Source organism: Dipteris shenzhenensis, chromosome 1 (genome assembly GCF_047967505.1).
Source record: "Dipteris shenzhenensis isolate YYH24624 ecotype China chromosome 1, Dip_SZ_1.0, whole genome shotgun sequence".
Classification (NCBI taxonomy): domain Eukaryota; kingdom Viridiplantae; phylum Streptophyta; class Polypodiopsida; order Gleicheniales; family Dipteridaceae; genus Dipteris; species Dipteris shenzhenensis.
Genome location: NC_141596.1, coordinates 28,259,955 through 28,286,887, shown reverse-complemented (window position 1 = coordinate 28,286,887; position 26,933 = coordinate 28,259,955). Strand labels below are relative to the sequence as shown.

The 26,933-nt window shown below is 44.5% G+C and overlaps 1 protein-coding gene across 2 annotated transcripts in view; it reads right to left on the bottom strand.

Annotated features, from left to right (window-relative positions):
* The window catches only part of LOC147905651 (tRNA (guanine(26)-N(2))-dimethyltransferase 2-like), a 56,814-nt gene that overhangs the window by 8,914 nt on the left and 20,967 nt on the right, over positions 1–26,933 (bottom strand). For both annotated transcript variants that reach the window (XM_087373884.1, XM_087373877.1), the window contains exons 2-9: positions 19,123–19,413; positions 18,668–18,755; positions 18,467–18,588; positions 8,083–8,222; positions 7,920–7,992; positions 6,713–6,801; positions 6,397–6,502; positions 3,308–3,520 (exon numbers count right to left, since the gene is read on the bottom strand). In XM_087373884.1, the coding sequence (XP_087230010.1) occupies positions 3,308–3,520; positions 6,397–6,502; positions 6,713–6,801; positions 7,920–7,992; positions 8,083–8,222; positions 18,467–18,588; positions 18,668–18,755; positions 19,123–19,413 (1,122 nt within the window). The remainder of the gene's footprint in view (positions 1–3,307; positions 3,521–6,396; positions 6,503–6,712; positions 6,802–7,919; positions 7,993–8,082; positions 8,223–18,466; positions 18,589–18,667; positions 18,756–19,122; positions 19,414–26,933) is intronic.

Genomic DNA, 26,933 nt, shown 5'->3' with positions numbered 1-26,933 from the left:
AGATATCCATTGGGTCTTCAAAGTGAAGTACAAGATGAACGGCTCATTGAACAAGTACTAGCTAGACTTTAGCCAAAGGATATGCTCATGTAGATGGATTCAATACCAGAAAACATTTTCTTTGACTGCAAGGATGACCACCATCGAAACGCTTTTGTAGATGGATATGAATTCAACAATCATGAACACAAATGTAGAAGACAAAGTTTGTGTGGAGCAGTCTCCAAGGTTTCAGATTAAAGGGAACAAGATATGAAGACTCCGCAAGGCACTCTACAAGCTGAAACAGACCCAGAGGGCATCGTAACACACATTGATGAGTGCTCCAGGAATATTCCTAATCTCATCCTCTAAAAACACAGCACATGGTGCAGTTTCAATCTAATGACAATGACAAGGTTGAAAATCGTAGACTCCATAATGCATAGCAGGGACTAGCGACTATGACATCCCTACCAACCTCATATCAGTACCACGGTGGGTGTAGACCATATTATAAAACATATGATCTTGTGCATACATCTCTCATTTGGGAAGAAGCTAAAAGTGTATTTCTTCTTTGATAATCTAAGGTTGAAAGATGACCACGAGAAGTAGACCAAAGACGGCTCGTGCCCTTAAAATTGTATAAATTACTCGTTTTGATTCAATAGACACTTGAACATCATTCTACAGGAGCTACTTCTTATGAGTGAGAGTGAGCCCAGCTCTCTAAGGTCTGATTTTTCTGTCTACTTTAAAGGTCATGATTTCAGTTCAGCCTTATTCTGAATTGTCAGCCTTGATAATTTGTAGCAATATAATTGTAAGTACACAATTCACAGCCTGCTAATGGTGATTTGCAGCAGAATGCAGCAAACAAAGACGAATTGCAACAAAGGGAGAAACATTTAGAGTGTAAGCATGACAATTTTTGCTGCAAAAATTCCAGAGGATTTCCAAGTATTCCATGCAAAAGGTTCAATCTAAATGCATTCCAGGATGAAGCGCCTGGATGGGCTTTATGCTGCCATTTTATGGTAAATGTGTTACCAAATCCAGTATACAACAAAGAAAGACAGAATTAACCACAGAAAACATCACCTGCATTTTGCCCAAGCAAACAGCTTCAAATCACGTGCCTGAAGTTTAAAAATCCAGCCAGACCAATTCTAGACTCCCTGACCAAGCCAGCTCCCAATGTGTGGCGAGAGTAAGGCCCACAATACAGCCTTGCCTCGAGGTTCCTGTAAGGCACCCTCGAAATGCTGCTTGTCCTCAAGAAGATCTTGATGGCAATAGCAATCAAGACACCTGCCATGTGAACCCCTTTGGGCAAACCAAAGGTCTAAAGATCACCTTTTAAATAGCAAAGCCTCTCACTACTCTCACTGAGCCAAGAAAGAAGAAAATGCAGGAAGGTTGAACAGAAAAGGGGGGTGTTGAGCAAAGGGTGCAACGGGGAAGCACTCCCAAGAAAGCCTCCAAGATCTAACGAGCCCGGTCTACATTGCCAAGATGTTCGGTCTACATTGCCAAGATGTTTTGACTAGGATACTCAGACATCAAGGAAATCTTGACACAACATCATATATACTGTAATTTACATGTATGCCCTGTGCAGTCATTATTTTTTAATATGTATGCATAAAAAAACAAGATGAGGGGGAAATGGAATAGGAACACAGTCACAAGATATGTTTCATTGTTTCGATATGTTTCATTTCATCTTTTCAGACGAAACAGATAGGTTTGGCAAATAAGATATGTTATATTCAAGTTTAGACTGAACAAATAGTAATACAAGTCGAGGCAGCTAAAAAAGGAAATTCAAAACACAAACACATTCTTCAAATTTATTTCAAGCTTTCAATCTTGGTTGTCAAGTTTCAACTTTAGACCATTTAATGTTTATAGAGTCCAAAGCATATAGATTATAGAATCTAGATATATGAACAATGAGTCATTGATACATAAGACAAATCATCTTTAAATCTTTGTACAAATTAATGTATAGTTATAACATATTACACATGTGACATGTCACAAAACACAATTATCAGTCATGACTCACAAGTTTCCAACATGTCAAGCAAAACCCTCATGTGTCACATGAAACGTCAAGCAAATCATAAGTTCTCAAAATGTCGAGCAAAAATATTATGAGTCACGTATACATGCAACAGGCAAAGAAAGAACAGGAAAAAAACTTCACAATTTGGGTGAAACGCCATTTTGTGCAGAAAAACAAAACCTTTTTTTTTTCCCAAAAAATAAATGTTTTGTGCAAAGTGTTTCATCCTGTTTCGAAACATTTCGTGATGATTACATTTTGTTGCATTTCGATGAGACAAAAAGCGTTTTCATGTGACTGAATAGGAATTATGAAGTTAAAATCTACAACAGAAGCACAAGGGGATGCTTTAAAAATGTATTTCCAAAAGATAAGAAGAAAGAAAACCAGCAAACAATGTGGGAGCATTGAACAAAAAGACAACTGGAAAGAGTAGAAAGTACAAAAAGAGCAGACAACAGAGAAGAAAAAAAGGAAAAAAGAGCAGAGAACAGTCAAATGTAAACAAAGTGGATAGTAGGGAAATAGGGAGCAAAGATTGGTAAAATATAAAACTAGCACAGAGGAGCAGCCAAATGTAAGGGGTAATGGAAGGGAGACGTGGCAAGAAGCAGCGTAATAGGAAGAGCAGATATGGTCCACTAGATGCTGACTATGCTTTAGCAAATCCTCATCAAGGATCAGCAAAAGACATGAGCACTTGTAGCTCCTCACAGAAAGTCTGCAGATTTAGAAAGATTCAAGTCAACATTAATGTACAGAACAACAATCAAAACTTTATTCACATAAACAAAATAAATAACAGTTAAGTGATTGCATTCTTTAATCAGAGCACACATCTAAGTTGAAAAGTCCATAGCTCAAAAGATCACATCTTACGTTCATCATTGTTCAATGACCCCTTCTTTATTAATCCACACACAAATACGCCAACTCCAAGTTTTTACAATTGAGTTCTAAAATTACTTCCTAAGAACAATTTCACTGGCCTAAAAGTGAACGCTTGTACCTCATCATTTAAGATTCAAATCAGTGAAAGATCAGTTTGAGGAACTCAAATATTAAAACAACAAGCTACTCTTTTTGTACAGATTGCATACACGTACATCAACTTAAGGATATACATATTAATAGCAAACAAAACTGATTCTTGAGCCACTCTCAGTAATCTATGCATTTATGTAATCAACTGGGAACAGGTAAAGGATAGTTCAAAAGCTCAGTTGCAAATTAAAATAGAGTTTCTTGAAATACCTCAGAGATAGCTGTCAGAACACTGTGTACTTTATCATAAGCTGGATATCGTTCCTTTGCTTCCACCAAACCTTTCAAAATTGAAGAGATCCAATCTGAATCATGAATAGGGTCAGACCATATAGGACCTCCCATGTTAAAATGTTTTCCACAGTGCTTGCAGTTTGGAAGAATTACTGGTCCGCTCCCTGGTAAGTAACGAGCATTGTTGTTCTGTAAGGTTTGCCAAGTCACCCCCCAAAAAAACTTCCTTTCAGTACTCTCTCTCTCTCTCTCTCTCTCTCTCTCTCTCTCTCTCAGCCCATCTGTCGCCCACTCTCTCTGCCCGCCACCCACCACATCGCCGTCGCCACTGCCGTTCCAGCCTGTGCAACCTCTCCAGGCCCACCCCCTCTCCCCCCTACAGTCACAACTCCCCTTAGTTCTCTTCAGCTCACTCCCTGCCCCTCACACGGACTCTCCTCTCCTCTATTCTCCCACCCTGAGTTGTGCTGATCCCCCAGCTCAGCTCAGGGGTTAAAACAGCCAGGAGGATTTTCAGCTTAGGCCAAAATGGAACAGCAGAATGAGGGAGTGAATAGATCATGGGCACCAAGAGAGGGGGATTCCCTTCTTTCATTTCACGGTTGGTAATGCCAAGAGATTTCAGCCGAGCAGTAGAGGTTGGATTCCCTCCAGAGCCCCCCATTGGGATAGCTTCTTCATCACTGCAGATTTGCGTAGGAATTTCTGGAGGAGGCTCTGGAAATCCCTCAGAAATAGAAAGATCACTCTTTTCTTTTGGCTTTCTATTCATGGAGGGATTGCAGTGAACTTGTGGAGATCACGATTTGGGGCTGATCCCACTTACCCTCATTGTCATTCTACAGAGGAATCAATGCGATATTGCCTTTGGGACTGCAATCAAGCGAGAATTGTTTGGAAAGGAGTTGCTCGGGTACTCAGCATTTTTCATACTTCCCCTTTCTTCATGACTTGGGGCTCAGTCGCATGGTTATCCCTTACTGGGCCCCAGGTGTTTTATGAGGGTGAGCCTTCTTCTTAGGCACTCTCGATCCGCCAACAGAAGATAGAGCCCTGCTCTCTTCAGCATGTACCACATATTCCTTTCAGAGCTTCACATGCTTCAGTGGACACCTCTTGGGAGATTTTGGCTAGCATTTCCTCTTGGCACATTTGGAGAGCCAGATGCACAGAGGCCTTGGATGACACCCAAATACACCCATCACAGGTGTTCACGGGTATTTGGAGTGACACGGTTCACACTTTGATAGCCATATGGGCTAGCATGCAGGGCCCTTCACGGGCAGCCTCTTCTAGGAGAACTGTGTTTGGAGGGGTTCTCCCTTTTTCTCGGAGGTTGCTACCGGATTGAGATGGCACTATCAGCCCCAATCCTTTCTTTTTGGCTCTTGAGCTTTTCATGCATTGCATGGTGTATCCCGTATTCCCGTATGGAGCTTGCTCTAACGGTTTTCTTTAATACTTAATAGAAGTCTCTTTTTTGCAAAAAAAAAAAAAAGAACAGCAGAATGTACCAGCCACTGCCCTTGCCACCTTGACTCCAGCAGAGAGATCATCATACTCTTCCATCACCACTGCCTTGACACCCCTCCCCAAGCAATCGCCTACCATAGACAGCAGAGCAAACTTGCAGTAGGTCTAGACACACAAGAACAGATCTATTTTCTACAGCAGGAGCTTCGAGAGGTCACACTTCAACTTGCCTCCTTGGAGAGGAAGAGGAAAGTCCTTGACATGGAAGATAGGAAACAGGTATGTAGAAATGCAATGCAGCAGTACATGCACTGCAGAACAGGAAACCAGGGCTGCCATTGCCCTGAGTCTACGCATAGGGGGGCTGCCTGAGGTTGGTATGCCAGAGATGGGTGCATGGCAAAAAAAATGGATCTCATTAAGGAAAATCTCCCTAGATTGAATGGGATTCAGATGACACACTTTGTATCGTCTGAAAGGGGGACACCGCACAAGCATAGCATGAGTAACATTCAATGACAAGACGGTAAGGGGGTGGAGCTCAGCCCTTCAGGCGACCCTTGTTGGAATGTATTTGCAAGGGAAAGCCTTTGCATGGTGGCGGTAACTGCACCAACATCTTGGGGAGCTGTGATCCTTCTTGCTCTCAATGCTTGACTGTTGATGAGTTTATTCAGCATTGCCTCTGGGAATGCAGATAGGCAAGGATCATGTAATATAAGCCAATGTTCTGGTTATTTATATCCTAACAGATGCTGTTCTTATTTCTGTCATCTCTTCTCAAAATCAAAGTCACCAAACCATCTCTCAAATGCAACACCATTCCCAGATCTACAGAAAAGAGTGAAGAAAAGAATGAATGGAGAGTCTACAAGAACAAATTGCACAAGAGCTCGTATTCCAGAAAAGGACATAATAATACAAGTCCTGATGGATTAATGGCAGCCAGGAGACAATAATATCACATGGCAGAATTTTCACAGGCCTAGTCTTCCAGGAACCATATGCACAAAGGCCAATGGATTTGCTGGAACAAGAACACCAGCTAATCAGTTTTGCCACAATAACTGTGAACCAAAGGCCTTTTTTCAGCCTACTCAAGGCCATCACATAGGAGAGGGAATCGTGTATGCCACATTAGAAAAAGGAAATTATCGATTTTTTGAGGAAAGGCAGGTGCCATTGTTAGCCCAAAGGTGATGCACTTCATGAAGGACAAACATCTAAAGCATCATGTGTTGGTGATCAAGGTGATCAAAACTTTTTCGACCATACCTCTTGTACACCTTTACTTGGAAGAGTCAAGTATCAATGTGTCCATTGTCAATGCCTATATGATGGCCACCAACTCTTCTCTCGCATCTTGTATCAACCAACAACCATTCAAGCTAAAACCTAAGGCTTAAATTTTAAGGTCTCACCTTCACCCACCTGGTTCCCTCTATTCCAGAACACCAGTGCTGAGGAACCACAAATAATTCTTAGACTGTAAGATGAAAATTTAAGTCTCGACACATTCAAAGCTTGATGGCAGTGCTCACTCATATATTCTTAGCATTTCAGATAGTGACCAATGCTTGAAGAATTCAAACCTTGTAGATGACACGCCCCACGGGTTGCATGTGAAAAGCATCACAGCCAACACACTGATAAAGGTATGACAATTTGCTTGGAGAGGATTTGATAGCATTTGCGGACCTGGATAGACAACCCAGCAAATTGAGTATAAGTTGAGCGTAAACGGTCCTTTTTCTTCAACCATAATCAGCAAGGAACAAGGCTACAATACCTCAATCCTTAGTGTTGACACCTTTAAACATCAGTTATTTGCCTCAAACTTTGCCAAATGCTCAAACTCCAGCACAAAAATCAAGGACAATTAAATAATAATAAAGCAGGAAAACTTACGTGGAAATACGAACAAATACCCGGATGTAAAAATCAATGGAGACAGACAAAATTGGGACAATATGCCGCTTGTAGCGATTTGCATGGCTCTGCAAATAAGAAGACATAGAAAATTTGAGATGTAGAGGAGGTAGATCAATCTAAAGTTCTTTATGCATCCTACAAGAACATGAGAAATTACACTGTTATGGCACTGCTATACATGAAGTATAGCTCAACAAATACAAACTGACCCAAGCAATCGTCAGATACATTCTAAAAAGAGCAAGAGAAAAATTTGTGCTATGATCTAATTTGACTTGGAAAAATCTTTCAATATATTTATATCGGCCACGACTATTACCATCCCTCGGCTAACATGACATACTACTTTAGTTACAAACTCAATGAGTGTTTCCCTTCTTGACAACACAGCTCACGGACATGGACAGTCATCCATATTATCTCACAAACTCCATCAATGATATCTGACGGACATCGACAGTCACCGGATGATATCTCACAGACTCCACCAATGGTACTTGCCATCAAACATGGGTGATGATGCTCGTTTCAGTAGCTCCACCCTTACTGTGATTTGTATCAGGTTTTCTTTCAGTCTCATAGACCCATCGGTCTTCCGAAGACTCTAATAAAATTTCTTTCTTTCTTTCTTTCTTTCTTTCTCGGTTTGTGGCTCTCTTCTTCTTTAGAAGTGAACATTTATCACGGATGTGTCCTTCAGAGAGTGAAGTATTGACTAGTAAAAAACCTGCCTATCTTAGATAATATTTGTCGTTTAGTTACTCAAGCTTCTTCCTGCAAATAGTTTTACTGCTTGTACCTGTCATTACACTTTCCTTACAAGTGCATTCTTTTTTCATTTTACTTAGTAATGCTTGTTTGTAACTATTTTAAACTATGTGTTTGCATGTGCAACGGCATTCACCTATCGACACACTACAGTAGATAATTGCTTGACCTACTCACATAGGGATAAGTAGCACCAACCAGCTTTCTGGACCTAAATTACCAAAACATTCCTGGCATAGGATTGTAGCCCTTTTAAGGAACACCACATCCATAAAACATTTCAACAAACAAGCTCCAAATTCCACCTTGATGATATGAAAGAGAAAGAAGATATAATACGTAGATTGGTTTGAAAATGGAAACACAGCCATAACAATTTTATTTTACAAAGAAATAAAGGATGTCCTGGCAATACCTCAATACAAGCAAGCAATATCCGCAATGCCATTTCATGACAATACTTGGCTCGTACCGGATAAGCACCATACCTGTCAAAATAGAAAGTCAATCTTTTGCAACAGGATCAAATCACATTGCCGTAAGCACAAAAGAGCACCACAAATAACGTTAACATATACTTGCTGTAACAAACTTCTCCATTATTGCCACATAAAACAGCCATATCAGTTGCTGTACACATGAGAAGGCCACCATCAGCAACAGACTGCACTGCTGAGTCCAGAAATATAGAAGGAGAACCATAAGGATCAATATCCACCTGCAGAAAAAAGGTTGATAATCAGCATTTCGCTCCCATTAACAGGACTACGTTTTAAAATGAGGCCTGCAGTATCATCACATTAGTTTAAATAGGTTAAGAATCAGAGTCCAAGAAGATCAAAAAAAATTTCTGCTAAGACAGGCTCAGTAGAGGGCAAAAAGAGTAGTGACAGCAGGAGGGAGGAGCTCAACCAATTGGAGAGGCACTGCAGCTGTTCCGGCCACTGATGTTGCTCCTTCATATCCATGTCAAGATCCCTGCCTTCCTTCCCAGCAGCCCCCTTCCACTTCAACGTTCCAGACTCCTGTTTTTTATCGAGGAAAAAATGTGGCTCTTGCTTCTGCACCTCTCTTACAAGCAGGGAGCAGCACCGTGTTTGGTTCAAAGGAACTCTTTCCCTCCTGTGGCTGATTTTGGAGAGGCTGAGTTTGTGCCCTCTACATTTAGTGACGCTGTTCTTGGTTTTCCTACCGATAGAGCATCCTCTTCCACAGGTGTGGGGGCGCTTTCCCCTGTGGGTTTTCCTCCTCTCCACTACTCTAGGAGGAGGAGGGAGGTGTTTCCGCCACTAGGTTGGGTAAGGTTTTCTAGTCTACTTCCTTCCGCCGATGAAGACTTAGCTGGAATATTCAAGGCCTTGGTGGTTTACCTCATCGCTTCCAAAGGCAACTGATTCGTAATCAACTTCATCCAAGTGTCACTTGGGACATTCTCTATATTCAGGTATACAAGCTCGATGTTCAAAATTTGTAAAAAGTCGCATTTAAGTTTCAGATTCTTTTCTTCCCCTTGTGGTGGACATAACCTCCATGTCTCCAACAACAGAGGGAACGTGTGTTTTTTTTAAAGGAACTTCTTTCTTGGGCCCCAATTTCTGTTTGACGGTTTATTTCAACACGGTCAAGTCATCTTCCAACAAAAAAGGAGGGCAAGAAGGTGGCATTCACTCTCTTGAGAAAGCAGCTTGGGATGCCTTTTTTTCAGTTCGGTGGCCGAGATGCATGCACAAATGATGCACTCTCTTGAGAAAGCAGCTTGGGATGCCTTTTTTTCAGTTCAGTGGCAGAGATGCATGCACAAATGATGCCGTTCACACCTTGCCTTGCACACATTGACAGATTTTATATTGACGATCGGGAATTAGATCCGTATGCACTGTTAGAATTATTGTTATAATTTAGCAGTGACCAATGTAATGTAATAAGTAGGTTAGGGACACTTTTCCCTCACTAAGAGGTTTTTCCCCCTAACCACAGTTAGTTCACTAACTACGGTTAGTGAAGGATAAGGTTTTGTCACTTAGACAAAACCTATCATTCTATTCGTTGTACTACACTCATCTAATTGCATCTATCGTTTTCAGCTCTCTCTCTCTCCTGCTCCTGCTCTCACACTTTGCTCTCTCCCTATTCTCACATTTGGTATCAGAGCAGTGTTCCTTCCCGGACGTGCTCCCAGCTCCTTACCCAAGCTCCTCCTGCATCGTCGCCGTACAGCCCCAACCCATGCAACTTTCGTACCATTCCGTACAGCCATTCTAGGCTGTTCTGTACGTCCATACCAGGTTGCCCCGTACAAAACGCCGTACAACCCCTTCCGTACACAGTTCGCCATCGTCGCCGTGTCAGTCGTACAGCCCGTCGCCAGACTGTACTGTTCGTCGTACAGTTCCGTACGCTCATACCAGCTCGTCATCAGCGCTGTCCGTACGATTGTCCGTACCTGCACGTGTCGACCTCATCGTTCGTACAGCTCGCCGTACATCGCTGTCAGATCCGTACAGGTGTACGGATTTCGACCGTACAGGCTGAGCTGTACACTTCCGTACAACTGCATTCAACTGGACAACCAGCTCCGTACTGTTAGTCCGTACAGTTTGAAGGTAAAACTGAGTTCACATTTGGTCACTTTGTAGGTGGGCTTGGAAAGTTGCATTTTTGCAGGATTTTCTTTGCAGGAGGATATTGGAAAGAGTTTTCTCAGGCTCTTGTGCATACAACCATTGTTTGGCTGTATTTTTGGGAGCACATTTGGAGCTTTGGCAAACAAATTGCAAATTTGGGGCTTTCAGTTAATTTGCCCTCTTTTGGATGCAATTTCCTTGAAAAAATTTGGGGCTTTTGCTGACAGAGAGCAATTTGTGCAACATTTGGGGCTTTCATACCATTTGCCCCTTTCTGGTTGCAATTTCAAGCCACAAATTGGGGCTTTTGTGTTGAGAGAGCAATTTGACAGATTTAGTTCACACTGCCTTTCTGTGAGTGTTTTGAAGCACTTTTGGCAGGTTTTGGGAGAGATTGGATGCTCTGGCAAATTTCTGACAGAGACATTACAGAGATTTGAGTTGAATTTTTAGCCAGTGTTTGGCTGTATTTTTTGGGATTTGTGCACTCCATTCCCAGCAAGGGAATTCAGATTTGCATTTGCTGTATTTTCTTTCTCAGACATGGCCCAGCAAAATCAGAATGATTTCCAGTTCAGTGGTCTCTCACAAGAGGATAAGCTAGATGGTACCAACTACTCCCTCTGGAGTTTTATGGTACGCAATATTCTGATTTCTCGTAATTAGTGGGACTATGTAAATGGAAATGAGTTCCGGCCAGCAAATGTGGCACCTAATACCCCTCCCCAACAAGGAGGAGGCAGAGGTCGTGCACAGGGTACAGCTGCAGCACAAGTTATTGGTGCAGTTATACCTACCACTCCAGAGCAGAAGAGATGGGATTCGCGTGATACTTTAGCTTTGTCGTGTATTTCTCTTTCAGTGAAAAGATTCATCATTCCGCATATCCAGTCGTGTAAGACCTCAAAGGCAGCATGGGATATTTTGGAGAGCATGTATGCAGCTCGGAATGATGCCAGGGTGTCTTTTTTGAAAGAGAATTGTCTCATACACATATGGAAGAGGGTGACTCCATGTCAGTGCACCTCACAAAGCTACACGATTTACGAGAGCAGTTACTGAATATTGATGAGATCATTCCTGATTCAGAGATGATTACCACAACTCTGAATTCTCTTCCTGAGTCTTATCTCAGCTTTCATACCTCGCTGAATTTGTCGTTGAGGGGGGATACAAATCCTCTCAATTTTCACGAGTTGATAGGACTTCTGCTGCAGGAAGAGCAGACCAAGAAAAACATGGCTTCACGAGCACATGAACATGCATGCTTTCAAAATTCAAGCCTAAAGTAAAGGAACAGGCAAAGACTTCAGCAAATCAGCCTTCCAGTGGTTCAGGACAGCCTTCTCAAAAAGCTAAGGGTGATGCAGGTAAGCCCAAGAAGAAAGGAATATGTCATTGCTGCAAAAAGCGAGGTCACTACATTGGAGAATGCAAGAAAAGGCTTGCAAAAGAAAAGAAAAATAGCTCCGATATGGCTGTTTCAGATTCAGCTCCTCGTGCATCTGACAATGAGCAAGCTACATCCAACTTTGTGGAGCACGACTATGCCTTCTTGTCTTGCATTTCAGACTCTCAGTTGGCTGCTCCGGATAGTACAGCCACTTGTAATCATGACTCTTATGCTTTTCTGACATGCATTTATGATTCTTCCAAGGATGCATCAGCTTTCAGTGTCAATGAGACACAAAATACATGGTATTTTGACGGCGGTGCCTCAAAGCATATCACTTCCAGAAAGTGTCTTTTCACATCTCTGCATCCACCACCGGTTGGTAAAAAGGTCACATGTGCCAACAACTCCTCCTATTCAGTTCGCGGTACAGGAGAAGTTGAACTTACAGCCATTGATGCCTCAACATTCAAAATTTCTGATGTCTTGTATATGCCTGGTATCACAAAAAATCTACTTTCAGTGTCCACTCTTAACAGAGCTGGATTTCAGGTCATTTTTGAAGATGACAAGTGTGCAGTCCATGACAGCGAGCATGACTCTGGCACTTTGTTACGTGGTCTTTTTCAGCTTGACATGTATGAGAAAAGACCAGCACATGCTCTTGCAGTGTCCACTCCTACTGCTGCTATGCAGAATGCGGAGTTATGGCATGCCAGATATGGACACATGCATTATGGCAGCTTGATGATGCTTCAAAAACATGCCATGGTTGATGCATTGCCTCCTCTTGAAACACCTCCTCCACATGCCTGTGAAGGGTGCATTCTTGGTAAAATGAACAGATCTCCTTTTAAGAAGGATGGATCAGTAAAAGCTGTTCGAAAATTACAGCTTATCCATAGTGATGTCTGTGGTCCCATGAGCACTCCATCATTGGGTGGTCATCTTTACTTTGTCACTTTTATAGATGACTACTCCAACTACACTTGGGTTTATGCGCTGAAACGCAAATCAGAAGTGTTTATGGTTTTCAAACACTTTGCAGCCATGGTTGAGAATGAATCCGGACTCAAGATACAGACATTACGCACAGATAGAGGAGGGGAGTATTTGTCTGCAGATTTTGATGCTTTTTTGAAAGACAAGGGCATTGTACATCAGCTTACAGTGAGGCTAACTCCTCAGCAAAATGGCAAAGCTGAGAGGAAAAATCGTGCTCTTATGGAGATGGATAGATGTATGCTAAAAAGCAAAAAATTGCCTCACGAATTTTGGCTTGAAGGTCTCATGTGTGCCAATTATGTTTTGAATCGGGCACCCACAAAAGCTTTGAAGACCAAGACTCCCTATGAAGTTTGGCAAGGAAGAAAGCCTTCTGTGGATCATTTCCGTGTCTTTGGATGCCTTGCATATGCTCATGTGCCCGTTGAGTTTCGGCATAAGTTATCTGATAAGGCAATCAAATGCATTTTTGTTGGGTACAGTGCAGAGAGCAAGGGCTACCGTCTCTACAATCCTGTCACACGCAAGATTATTGTCAGTAGAGATGTTATATTTTCAGAAAATTCAGCTCATACTCAAGCTGAATTTGATTTGCCTTCTTCTTCCGATGATGTCTTTGAGGGGTTACTACCCATTGCCTTGGGTTCCCCTGCTGATGTATCTGATGCAAATTTTCAGATACCTCCACATGCTCTGATTCAGCCACAGGATGTCTTACCACCTCCACAAGCCATGGAAGAGGTTGTTCAGCAAGAAATTGCAGATATACATGCAGCAAAAACAGTCCCAAATTGGCTGTTACAAACTCTCAAGGAGAGTAAAATTGATGCTCCATTACGTGGCAGAACTCGAAGTGCAGTAAGGCATGGGGGAGGTGCTCTTTCAGTTGAATCAGCTTACGCAGGTACTCTTATTGATGAGGAGGAACCTGAGACATTTGAAGAGGCACAGGATAATGTGCATTGGATGAATGCCATGCACGATGAGTTGCAGTCCATTCAGAAAAATCAGACATGGGAAGTTGTCGATTTGCCACCAGGTAAACATGCCATAGGTACACGATGGGTTTTCAAAGTTAAAAGAAAGCCAGATGGCACCATTGATCGGTACAAGGCAAGGCTGGTTGCAAAAGGATATGCTCAGAGAAAGGGCATAGACTATGAGGAGACTTTTGCTCCTACATCCAGAATGACAACCATGCGGTCAGTTATAGCAATGGCTGCAAATTTTCAATGGAATGTTCATCATTTGGACATAAAAACAGCCTTCCTTAATGGACACTTGTTGGAAGAGGTTTATGTCAAACAACCTCCAGGGTTTGAAATTTCAGGAAATGCACTTCAAGTATGCAAGCTGAATAAAGCTTTGTATGGACTGAAACAAGCCCCACGTGCATGGTATGCAAAAATTCATGCCTTTTTGACCAGCAAGGGGCTGCACAACAGTCCAACTGAATGTCATGACAAGAGAAATGATTATTTAGTTAATTAATAGTCATTAGAACTTTATTATTGTTAGGCGCCAATTTGATGCTGCGGTTATATGTTTGTATTTATGATCGATCAAGCGGTGTAAATAGTACCGCCAAAACTATGTAACATTGGCCAATGATTAGTAATAAAGATGTGCACACACGTGTCTAGGTCCTAGGGGCAATAGGAAAGGGAAAGGGTGCATTAGAGTGCATTGAATGGTAGGTGCATGGGTCATAGGCTAAGGGTAGGTGTAAATGGGAAGATGGAACTTGAGTGATCTCAAGGGACATTAATGAAAGGGTATCACCCTTTCATTGTGAATCTCACGTAGCATTCTTTCTACCACATTGCATTCATCCGTCATCTCTCTCCCACCTTGCATGTAGATCGAAAAAGAAATAAGTACTCTCACGAGGGCGCTCTTCCCCATTGGAGGGCCAATCGGCATTCAAATTCTGCATGCATTACACACATTTGCATTTTCGAAAAGTGTGGATCTTCACATTTGGTATCAGAGCGGCGACGATCCACGAGCGGGACGAGAAGAGGGCGACAGTTGCGAATGACGGATTTCGCAAGAGAGGTTGGCGGAAAAGGATCACGACTGACCAATCTCGAGGTTCTGAGACAAGGGATTTTTTCTGAAAAATTTTGGCCTTCAACGGCGAACGGCGAACGGGGTGTTCTCTTTCCCCCCCCCCATCCCCCCTCCCATGTGAATGTACCCTTAAACCGTGAGAAAAAGGGATTCCCGTTCTACACAACCGGAAGTCGGATCGGAATAAGATTTTAAGGAAGTGATCCACCCATCAAGTACCCCCTATAACGGTATCTAGAGCTCCAATCCGCTCAAAACAAGTAGCCCAAACGGAGCGTACCAGTTTACAGCAGAAATACAAGAAGAAAAGCTTGAAAAAGAAGGGAAAGGAGGTCATTTTAAGTGTCTTCTCAACACAAACGAAGCGGGAGTCGGATAAGTACCACCACCTCTACAACACTTGAAGTTTGCTGTAAAATAAACCTTCTTTTTTGAAATTACAGCAAGACATTTTCTCTCTTGTATTAATAAAAGGAAAGAATGGAAGGGGAAGGGACATATAACAATGAACTTATTCCTTTTCCTCCATTACCCCAAGGAGAGAGAGAAAGAACACCTTCACCCCCTCTTGAAGAGGATGGATTAGGTGAGAGTTATACACATCTTGAGTATGATAACCCACAAATAGATTTACAGCAGTCTCTCCTTCAAGAACCTACTGATAGGGAGTTCTCCTTTCGTAATGAAAGAAGAAATGAGACCAGCCAAGAACAAGGTGATGAGTTCACGCCTTCAACTCAAAACCCAATACACATGGATTCTAATCCAAGTGCAAGAGGAAGAGAGGAGACTCCTGTTGATAAGCTGGTTTTCCAGCTTAGCAATATGATTGAGCAATCCATTATGACAAGATTAGGGACTAAGAGGACTTTAAACTTCGGGGATGAAGAGTTGAGTAACCCTTCTAAGAGGTCCAAATTCCAACCGCGAGAGAGAATTGAGTTCCCCAAATATGATGGGGCAAGGGAGGCTGACAAAATCCTCAATTGGATTCGTCATTTTGAGCTATACTTTGCCCATCAAGACAAGACCGAGCAAGAGAAGCTTGCTCTTGCCACATTGCATCTGCAGAAGGATGCTCTAATGTGGTGGTCCTTGTCACAGACAGGAAAAGAGCCTATTCATGAATGGGCTAAATTTGTGGAGCAACTGAAAACCACTTTCATGCCACCGAGGCATGAAGAGAACCTAACCTTTCGTTGGGAGAGGTTTAGGCAGTTCGATAATGAGAGTAATGCAGATTTTACAACCAGATTTTGGAAACTCTCTCTAGAGTTACCCGAAAAGAGTGAGGAAGATAGGAGAAAGAAGTATTTAGCAGCTTTAAGCCCAAAAGTAAGGTACGAGGTTGAAATGTTTAACCCGACCACGCTTAAGGACCTCACTAAGCTGGCTGAAATAGCCGAGAGAAAATTAAATCCTCGTAAACCCTTCAATAAGGAGTATGGGTCATCATCTAAGACCAATAATATACCCACTTTTAGGAAACCAAACCGGTTTAAGAATAATAAAGGGAAGGGTAAAGCTCTTGTAAGGAATGTGAACAGCCAATCACGTCCTGGATGGGTGTCATTTCCTTCTATGACTGACGAAGAGAAGAGGAAGTTGATTAAGGAAGGAAAATGTTTCGGTTGTAAGAAACATAAGCCAGGGCACGTATGGCATAAGTGTCCCGTTCTCTTGGCTAAGATTGCCAAGACAAATTCAGTAAAAGGGAAAGCCAAGGCATCCAAGCAGGAGGGTGAGGCTTCTACCTTGTCACCCTCGAAATCTACTGTGACTATTGAGCCAATAGTGAATGCTGTCCATTCAGCCAATACCTTTGGGCCTCATGATCTTTTTAAGGTGTATGGATTCGTGAATGGACAGAGAATAGTGGTTCTCCTAGATGATGGATGTAATTATGACTTAGTAAGTGATAGATTGGCAAAATTACTCCATCTTAAACCAGAACCTATAAAAAACATGTCGCTTTTAGGAGCTTTTAGGGGACACAATGAAGAAGACACATCCATAGTACGAAATATTCCTTTTCGTATACAAAAATATAGAGATCGAAGGGATTTTCTAGTAGCCCCTTTACAAGACGTTGACATGATTCTAGGTAAACCATGGCGGTATGATTTTAACCCTGCTATTCATCCTCATACTCATCATTGTTGCTTCGTACACAAGGATGAAAACATAAGGATTGTAGGGGATCGGGACGTGTATACAATTCCATTGATTACTCCTACCCAAGCGAAAAGATTGGTAAAAAGAGGGGTAGATTGTAATCTTGTGTATATACGGGATTCACGAGATCTTCATATCTCAAAAGAAGATCGGAAGAGAAATGAGTTCCTTAGAGCTTATGAGGATCGATTTTCAAGAGATGACTCATTCGAATTGCCTATGGAGAGAGAAGATGATCATGCCATAGACTTAGAGCCAGGAGCTTCTCCTCCATGTAGAGCCCCATATAGGATGAACAGGATAGAAATGGAGGAGGTAGAAAAACAAATTGAAGATCTGTTGCAAAAAGGCCTAATTCGACCAAGCAGTTCTCCATTTGGAGCACCTGTATTATTGGTTAAGAAGAAGGATGAATCATGTCGTATGTGTATAGATTACCGTGCTTTGAATAAACTTACGATTAAGAACCAGTATCCGATTCCAAGAGTGGATGATTTATTGGATATGCTTAAAGGTGCTAAAGTTTTTAGCAAATTGGATTTGAAATCTGGTTATCATCAACTTCGTATGAAAGCTGGGGATGAACATAAGACTACTTTTCGCACTCACTCACGAGGGCGCTCTTCCCCATTGGAGGGCCAATCGGCATTCAAATTCTGCATGCATTACGCACATTTGCATTTTCGAAAAGTGTGGATCTTCACACTGAAAGCACCCTCTACATTAAGAAGGATGGGGGGGATATTTTAGTCATCATTCTTTATGTAGATGACTTACTGCTCACAGGGTCAAATGAAGATAATATTGCAGATTTTAAAGCGGAATTGCAGACCACTTTTGACATGTCAGATTTGGGGCTGCTACACTTTTATTTGGGGATCCAGTTCACTCAAGAGAAAAGTGGCATCAATATGTCTCAATCCAAGTATGTGCAGAAACTCTTGGACAGATTCAACATGCAGGATTGTAAGCCCATAGCTACTCCCATGGAGCTGGGGCAATGCAGCCGGGGCTTGTCCCGAACACCTGCAAAGTAGCGGGGCCTAGTTTTCCTCCAGCGTGACAAGTTTTGACTAGCTTTCCTCCAGCATGAAGTAGAACTGAACCCAAGGGAGCAAACTGAGGACGCCAAAAACATCGAACCGCTTGGAGGGAGAAAAGAATGTTGAAAACTGTTCGTGGTAGAAGCGGGGGCACCACCCAATAAACAGAACCCGGGCTGAAGCGCTCTATAGCAGAGCTACTGGTACATGTTGAGGTTCTCTGACAGGTTCTCAGGTATATATCTAGCCTACATGTAAAAGAAGGCTAGTTTGGTTAAAACACGATATTTGTTACCCGAATCCTTTTTCAAGGAGCTCATCATAAGTCGCAGGTTCATCCAGATATATCTAGCCTACATGTTAAAAGAAGGGATACTTTGGTTCAAAACAGAATATTTCTTACTCGTCTACTTTTTCAAGGAGCTCATAATAGAGGAGATGCATAAGTCTCCTATGGCAGGACATATTGACTGAACAAAACATATGACAGTGAAACAGAGTGTTTGAACTGGGAAAAAACTGTTGTCACAGGCATCCATGCAACTAGGATGCAAGTGACAAGATTAGCTAGGCTAATCCTCCCTAAAAATGATTGCTTTTGCTCAAAGTATAATTAACTATAGGAAGAAAAGAACGATCTGAAGCTGACCATATCAAACTCCTTTTCATGTGTCAGCATATAGACTCTTGCATCAGCCAGTTCAGCTCTAACTTTCGAGGCAGCAGCTGCACCATTCAACTTTATGTTCCGTTTGCAGGCGTCAACAGCAACTGAGATCCAGCACAGCCCGCGATGTCTAATCATTATCCATTCAAGACCGGAAGATCAACAGCAAACAAAAAGCCACACCTTTGTCATTGTCCAAAGCTACCACTGACCCCACCCCTTCAACTTCACGTGCATAGCGTAGGGCACGCAAGCCTGAAGCTGCCAAGGCCTGCAGAAACATAGAGTAAAAATCTCATAAAATATTTTGTTTCGGCGATATTCATATACAGAGCTTCTGATCTTCATTAATGCAACTCAACAGGGTTCAAATCAGCACGTGACTGGAGGAGCCATCTAGCATCTTCATGCATAAAATTATGATGTTCTTATTCAAAGAGTTGTTTCAGCTCAGAGCATATTCATTAATGCCACCCAACAGACTTGAAATCAACACATGGCTGGAGGAGCCATCTAGCATCTTGATGCATACATTGAGGATGTTGTACTCACGTTTTATCCACGCAATGATTTGTTCCCTCTCAAAATATCAAACATTTGGATGCTCTTTTCCAGCATTGCTTTAGTTGACAGCATACCTCCAGAATATGCAGGGGTTTGGTTGGTGCATCGTTTATATCTGAGCTATTGGACTCAATTACTTCAATCTGTTCCAATCTTCTGTCCTTCACAGCATTGCATGCAGTCTCTAAATGATTTGCATCGAATGCAGTGGCATTAATTAATTCTGCATCTTGAAATTGCACAGCTTCAAGGTTTTGGAGGCTCTCAGTTCGACTTGCCTTCTTGCCTCTTCTATTTGTGTGCTTCTCTTGACGTTTAGCAAGAAACGCCCTTAGTACTGCAATGGATAAATCTCTATTGACAATCTGCAATTCCAAAATCATCCTCTCATTCAGCAGATCAGAAACTATAGACTGTCAATGTTCATACAGCCTGACCTTGAATTTGAAAACGACAACCTATCATAGTCTAAGTCCATTTACCTAACTACAAGAAATAAGGCAAGTTCAATGAACTGATTAACAAACAAAACCTTGTCAAAGTAGCTACAGTCCACAAAATAAGACAAGTTTTATGGAGTCATAACATAAATTATCCATGTCAAAACTTCCACAATCTAGTCATCTACCGATCAACATCAAGCCCCAGATAAAGGAGAACACTGTGTACAGCATAGCAAGGGCAAACAAACACAAAAGCAGGTTCGATGTAAAGCGCCATGCCTGCATAGAACAAAGATTCGTCTACTAACTGCAGATAGCTGCACCCTCTTTCCTGCTAGCGGACTAACTTGCAACACCATTAGCTGCTGAATGATGGCTTGAACCTTTATAGACTGGCCAGATCACTCCTGTTACATCCTTCCACCAGGAAGCTCTAGGCTAACCTGATAATGCCCCCTGAACTCATCAATGATTGGGTCAGCCTGTCAGCCCTTATTAAATCAATCTAGCTCGGCTTGCTAGGTCTCGGAAAGTCTACACAATGGTTGACAAGCTCATCTTTTTGGGCCACTACTGCTTTGAACGTGGGATTACCACCAGTAATGGCTGCTGTCAGTCACACATCTTCAGTCTGCAGGGCCTTTGGAGTTTATCTTGGGCCTTCCAAAGTGTGCATTGACACTCTGTTAGAAAGTATCTGGGCATGCACAGGACAGTACATAGCAGAGCTCCCATGATCTACTGAAGCCTATTCTAGAGGCAGGTGGCAGTTTCAGAGGAGTCTGCAGCAGGTGGTGCACCATACAGCACTATTTATGTATTCTTTTGGCTGTACATCTGAGCATTCTCTCTTTCTTCCCAGAGTCAAAAGGAGCATTTTGCTTTCAGAAGCCTTGTGTATTATGCGATCCGCTGTCTTTTCAAGGACGGGTTCAAACGCCTCTCCAGCCTCTTGTCTCACCCATGTTTAAGAAGTTTCATTTATAAGGACGTATGACACAAAGATCGGCTGCTCAGGGAACATTGACGAGATCAGGGTGCTCAGCTAGATTCCACCCAGAGTGTGATCAATGAGTTTTTCCAGTCAAATGGCACCAAACCAGCATGCCCTAGAGAGACGACGTAGCAAAGGCCCGGAGTGAGAGATATGATAGACCCGTCAACATGTCAATGCACAGATCAAACATGGCCAACGCGTGTGACACCAGACCAGAGGCATGGCTAACGCGTGTGACAGTGCCACTTGTACAACGCAGAGCCACAACTAGGAGACCACAACGGACCACACTTACCGACCAACATCACCGTTCTATCATGGAGTTTTGCTGCGGCAGCCCGATACACCACCAGAGCCTCACGGAGACTTGGTTCTTCAAGACGCCATAAAGAGGAACATCACAATGACGCCATACCACAGCTCCCATCCTCTCCATGGGCTCACACACCTTGTACTAGTGTTTTATGTTATTGTCTACTTGTCTTGAATGCAAATACCTGCTTAGAGGCTCCACCCATTAAGCTCACGGTATTAGATTTTTCTATCTCATAGATACCCTCATCTTTCACAGACTCTAATAATCTCTCTCTCTCTCTCTCTCTCTCTCTCTCTCTCTCTCTCTCTTTGGCACACACACACACAAGATGGGACACGCTGGAGCCCACCCATGTTCGGATACACTGTGACAGCGCCCTTGATGCAGTTTATATGAGCCACTTGTCCCATGAGCTACCAACCTCTATTGGAGATGATGCAAACCTCACCTCGTATTAATGATTCAGGTGCCGCTGCCAAGTCTTTCCCCAGGATACAATTTGCAGCATGTCCCCTAGCTAGGAAGATGTCCTAGAACCCATGGTTTGATGATGAGTGCAGAGAGAGAAGATCTCACCTCATGCGTGAGCGGGCTTTACAGGACCTTGCGACGGTTATGGCACAGCAGATTTTGCATTGCTTGACATGCCGTAAGATCTCATATAGGATGTATGAGATTGTCAAAACTTTTCAAGGAGGGGATCCCACTATTGCATGGGGGCTTCTTTCTAAAGGCAAGCCATCCTTCCCCATCATAGATCCGGGCATGAGGCAGACTGTACACAACCCCGCTCTACAACAACCCGATCCAAGCACCACCTGATATGTCTTCTCTACCCACGCACCACATCCATCTTGTTCACTCTCAGAATGTGCAAGCTGCACTATGCCGGCTCCACAACCGGAAAGCTGTTGGAAGTGGTATGGTTACCTATAAGCCCTCATATGAGGACAGCATGGGGGGGGGAACACGTGGTGATGTGGCTACCACATGGCCAGCACCTTGGCTACCACATGTGGGAGCACCTTTACCATGTGGGCAGCATGCTCACAGCAAAACAACAAATCATGGAGCTGCCACATGGGCAGCACAAAGAGAGGAGTGGAAGGAAAATCTAGCACGGAATTGCCGCGTGTCTGCCAACGACTGGAGGGAGCTTGATTGCGCAAGGAATCCATCCAGAAACAGGGCCATGACTTGGAAGATGATGTAAGCAGCTGCACGGAGTTGGTCAGCAGGCTGTACGAGAGGCTATGCAAGTACACTCAATTCCTTCATCTTGTTGTCATTATCGATTTGCAAGTACACTCAGTTCCTTCATCCTGTTGTCTGCTCCATTGCATTTCTCTTCTCTTCCACTACTTCCCACACCCAACAGTGGTATCAGAGCCTCTCATTGCTCATGGTGCCTCACCCCGTGCATTCTCTTATGTGCCATATGCTGCCACTTGCTCCAGCACAGTCCGGTTACCTGCCAGCAGCCTTTATTTGGTGATTTCAGCTTCACTTCCTTGCCATTTATGCTCCAAATCAGTCCTAGGACAGGCGCCTCAGCTTCACGATCAAAAAACATCCTGAAAGATTTGTCGAACGACCTGTTCGTACAACTGTACGGCCGTACAGACAACTACGCGACGCTGTCAAAAATCTGCACGAACAGCTTGCAGTCAATTTTGAGCATTTTTCAACCGTTTTTTGGGGAGCTTGCTCAGATTTTATTTATTTTTGTCATCCAGGACTCACCCCAACTACTTCAACCAGCTCTAGCAGCATTTGGTTGGGATTTAGACTCGGCCATTGAACCTCCCTCAAGGGTCTACCCTCCCATAGCCAAAGGCACCATCTAGGGGCATCCTGCTCTGAGATACTGGGAGGGTCAATGTGCCACTCCTTCCCCAAACATCTCACCACTCTGATTATCTGCCAGTGAATCCCATCAAGAGTCCCATCCATCTTAGGGTCTCTCTCAGTGAGTGGCTGAAGGCCTCCACGGCCTACACGGAAGAAGCTGGGGTGCGTGCTACCTCCCTGCATCATCATCCTCAAGGGGACACCAGTCCGAGAAAACTGCCCCAACCATTTGATGTCCCTCCATACTCAAAGTCCCTCCCACCAGGACTCCGGAATGGCTAGGTCAATCTCTCTCATCCGTTGCCTTGCCCCTCGCAGATGCGCTACGGCGTCAAACCTCGCATCTGCCTCCATGGGTAATCTGCTCCATCTACCAAAAGACCCGGCTAGACCACTGTCCCACTGTGCCCAACCAATGAGAGTCCACTGTCCGAGCATAGAAGATCGCCCCGGTCCTTGAGAGTGTTCGACGCAAGCTTCTCTACTGGAGCTCGGCCAAACTCTCCCTAGCAGGTCATGCCTTAGTGGCAAACTAGGTCCTTCTTGCCACAGCCTGGTATATCGCCTTTTGCTGGTGCTTTCACAAAGGATGCATTGGGCATCTCCGATGGTTGGTTCGAAACTTCCTTTGGGCACAGGTTCGGACGGCACGAGGAACACTAGAGCCCGAGTCGCTTGGCAGACGGTGATCATGTTGCAGGCCCTGGGAGGCTTGGGTATCATTGATCCGGAGATGCAGAGCAAAGCCCTCCTAGGCAAGTTGGTTGTTCGCAGCCTCACCCCAAGTGCAGAACCTTGGAAGCTCCTCTTGCTTCTAAGGAACACCCCACACACTAGAGAACAGTGGCAACTTTCACACAAATGGATCTTCTCAAAGGCCACCCTTACGAGGAAGGGTTCCCCCTTGATGAGGAGCCTCCACAAGGTCTGGCAGAGACTAGCAGGGGGTCTTATTCGTGCTCCGCCCAGATGCAGAGAGGAGTTTAAGCGTCAGCCCCTTATGTGGCACCCAAAGATCAGAGATCACTCTATCATAATGTCAATACCAACCTGGCATACAAGGTATCTCGCTGTTTGGGCCCGCAGTATCCATCTAAAGCTGAAGTCACTCCCCCACTCACGAATCTCCTGTGTCTCCTCATAGCCTATAAAGAAACCTATGGATTTTGTCCAGTTGATCCGTGCACCCGAGGCCTCGCAGTAAATAGCCAGGGCACCCCTGACTCTCTCCAAACTCGCTATGGTGCCCTCAACATACAAGGCCGTGTTATCCGCAAACTCCTAGTCAAGCAGGTCCTCCTCTTGTTTGATTGGAAGCCTCAACCTTGTGAGGCCCGCCACCTGTGATCTCAAGTAATAGCCCAAAGCCTCCGCCACGAACAAGAAGAGGAAGGGAGCGAGTGAGCAACCCTGGCGGACTGAACGAGAGAGAGGGAAGGCCTCACCAGTGTGTCCTCCAATAAGCATCTGACTAGAGCTCCCCGCATAAAGCGCAGAAACTCCTTTGACCCATATGTCTGAGAAACCCAATCTCCGCATAGTACCCTCCAGGAAGGACCACTCCACCCTATCATAGGCCTTCTCAAAATCCAAGAGGACGGCCAGCGACTGTGACTCCTCCCTGGACCAATCCACTGCCTCACAGAATGTGATGTTGTCCAGGATGCTGCGCTCCTGGACGAACCCGGTCTACGTGTCATGGATGATGTTAGTAAGATGGGGCCATAACTGCAAGCTCAAGACCTTGGCGAGAATCTTGTATGCAGTATCAAGCAGAGTGATCGGTCTCCTCTGTTGGATATTTGACCTATCTCCCCCCTTTCGAAATCAAACAAATCCACCCCCTACTCTAAGGACTGAGGGAGGGAGCCTGTGTCAAATATCTCTTGGCAAGCTAATCGAAAAGAAGTGGAGATAATCTCCCAGAAGTTCCGGAAGAGTCAAGCCATCCTCGCCAAGACACTTCTGCATCGGGAGAGCCTTGAGGGCTTCCCAGAGCTCCTCATCTGTGAAAGGCTCCTCAAGTCTACTGCATAAATCCTGCGAGACTACTATCGAAACGTGATCCCAAACTACCTCTCGGGCCACAAGACCAACTGGATTCATCCTCTCCATCTGAAAGAGCTGGCTGCAAAAACCTATGGTCAAGTCTAAAATCCCCTCCGGGTCAGTGTACGTGATGCCTTGCGGATCTCAGAGACGTTGCAGCTGTGTGCCTACTGATCGGAGCCCAGTGGTCTGAAAAAACTGCTTTATCATCCTATCCCCCTATTGTACCCACCGGGCCCAGGAAGAGTGATGACCTCAGCCCGCTGAATCTCCGTGTCCTGAAGCTCAAGGTGAGCACTCTGGAACCTGTCACTAAGCCACTGAGAACTTGGGTCCTGCTCCCTGAGCCGCTCTATGGAGGCGAGGTCTCTCCTCAAAGCCTGCTCGTGCTCCTGAAGAGTCCTCTGCCTAGTGGCATGAGCCTGCAACTCCTCACTGCTCCTCTGGATCGCATCGGCCACCCCTCACACGGTGTCGTCTCTAACTGCTCCCAAATCCCTGCCATGACCTGCTGGATCTCCTTGCAGATCCTCTTGAATGCGGACCCCCTTTTGTGGGAGACCTCGACGGGGCTGATCTAAGTGAAGTACTACTGGAGAGTGGTCTGACATCGTGGTACCTACCAAAATCCCGGTAGAGCCGTCTCTGTGCAATGCCCAGTCCCCAACATAAAAACGGTCTAGTCTCTCAAGCAATCCATCATGTCTCATTTGTCCGAAGAAGAAGAGGAGGCTCCCAAGTATCCTCCTGAAATCTGGCTCTCGCCACGGGACTCTGCCCACTGATCATGAAAATGAACTGCTCCTAGGTGCTACGCTTTGCTGCTGGCATCTCAGAGGAGGCGGGGCGGCCCTGCTTGTATTCCCCAAACTCCAAGTTGTTGGAGTCCCCTCCAACAATCAGGGTTTCTACATCCGAAAGACACTTTGACAGCCGCCTCCAAAAGGCCAATGGTGCTATCTGCACGCTAGGACATACACGTTCAAGATCCCAATCCTGGACTCTCCCGTCCTAACTCCCATCCAAACTACCCGTCCTGGGATAAGCTCGCCCTAATCGTAGACCTCTGGAGCCAAAGTCTGTGAGATCGATGCAGACCCCTCCACTCCGTCCTACTGCAGGGGGACCACTCCTCCGAACCTCTCCCTGGAGAAGGTGGTGTCGCCTTATGATGTCTGATGCTGAAAACATGTGTTGCTGAATCAACAGGATGTGTCTGCCCTACCACTGCCCTCTGCAACTCCTGCCGGAGTACCAGGTACTGCGGTTGGCTACGAGCCCGATCGTGGAGCCCATGCACGTTCCAAGTCAATATGGTCCAGCTCATGACGGTGGTGCAAAAAACAAGGCTCTCCTATGGGTGGGTGAATGTTCCAGAAAGACTGCCTTATGTGACTTTGCCGGGGGTTGGGAGGGCGAATAGTCCGTGTCTGTGCGACGACGTGCTAGGGTGGATACCGGCTCAATGCCGATCTTCCATGCCCACTTCATCGTGAAGGAGACTTCCACCCCGAACAACTCCACACACTTCTGGAGGGGCCAGTAGTATATACCTAGATGAATCCAGAAACATTCCCAAACTCATCCTCTAAAAACACAACATAGTGCAATTTCAATCTCATGATAGTCACTCACAAGGTTGAAAACCATAAACTCCATCATGCATAGCAAGGACTAGCTACTATGACATCCCCACTGACGTCATCAGCGCCCAACAGTGGGTGTAGACCATAGTATAAAAAAATGCTCTCACACATACAAATCCACACACCCACACGTACTTGAGCATCCATTTATACAAAGTCTTCGTACTGAGTTTCTGTCGGCACTTCGGAGGTGAAGGGCAGACTCAGCCATGATGAAGGCTAGCACTAAAGGGGCCAGTAGTATGCCTAATCCACCTTTGCCTCCAACGGCAATCTAATAACTCCTACCACCAAACCACACATCGGCTCCTCTCGCGTTAAGCTCATCTGAAAATTCACCTCGACACCACGAGCGTGCCAAAGGTCCAGTCCCTGTGACCGCATCCACTCGTCCATCATGCGTGAAATGTGATCTCCCATAATAGCATCAAACACTTCTGGGGACCACTTCTCCAACCTTGTGGAGGCAAATTGGAATCTCCAAACGGGGTGTGTCTGAGAGCCCACTGCACTTATCAAACCCCCCTTCCGGGCTGCAGGACCATAAGCATTACCTCCAGCAATAAGGATAAGAGTCCGAAAT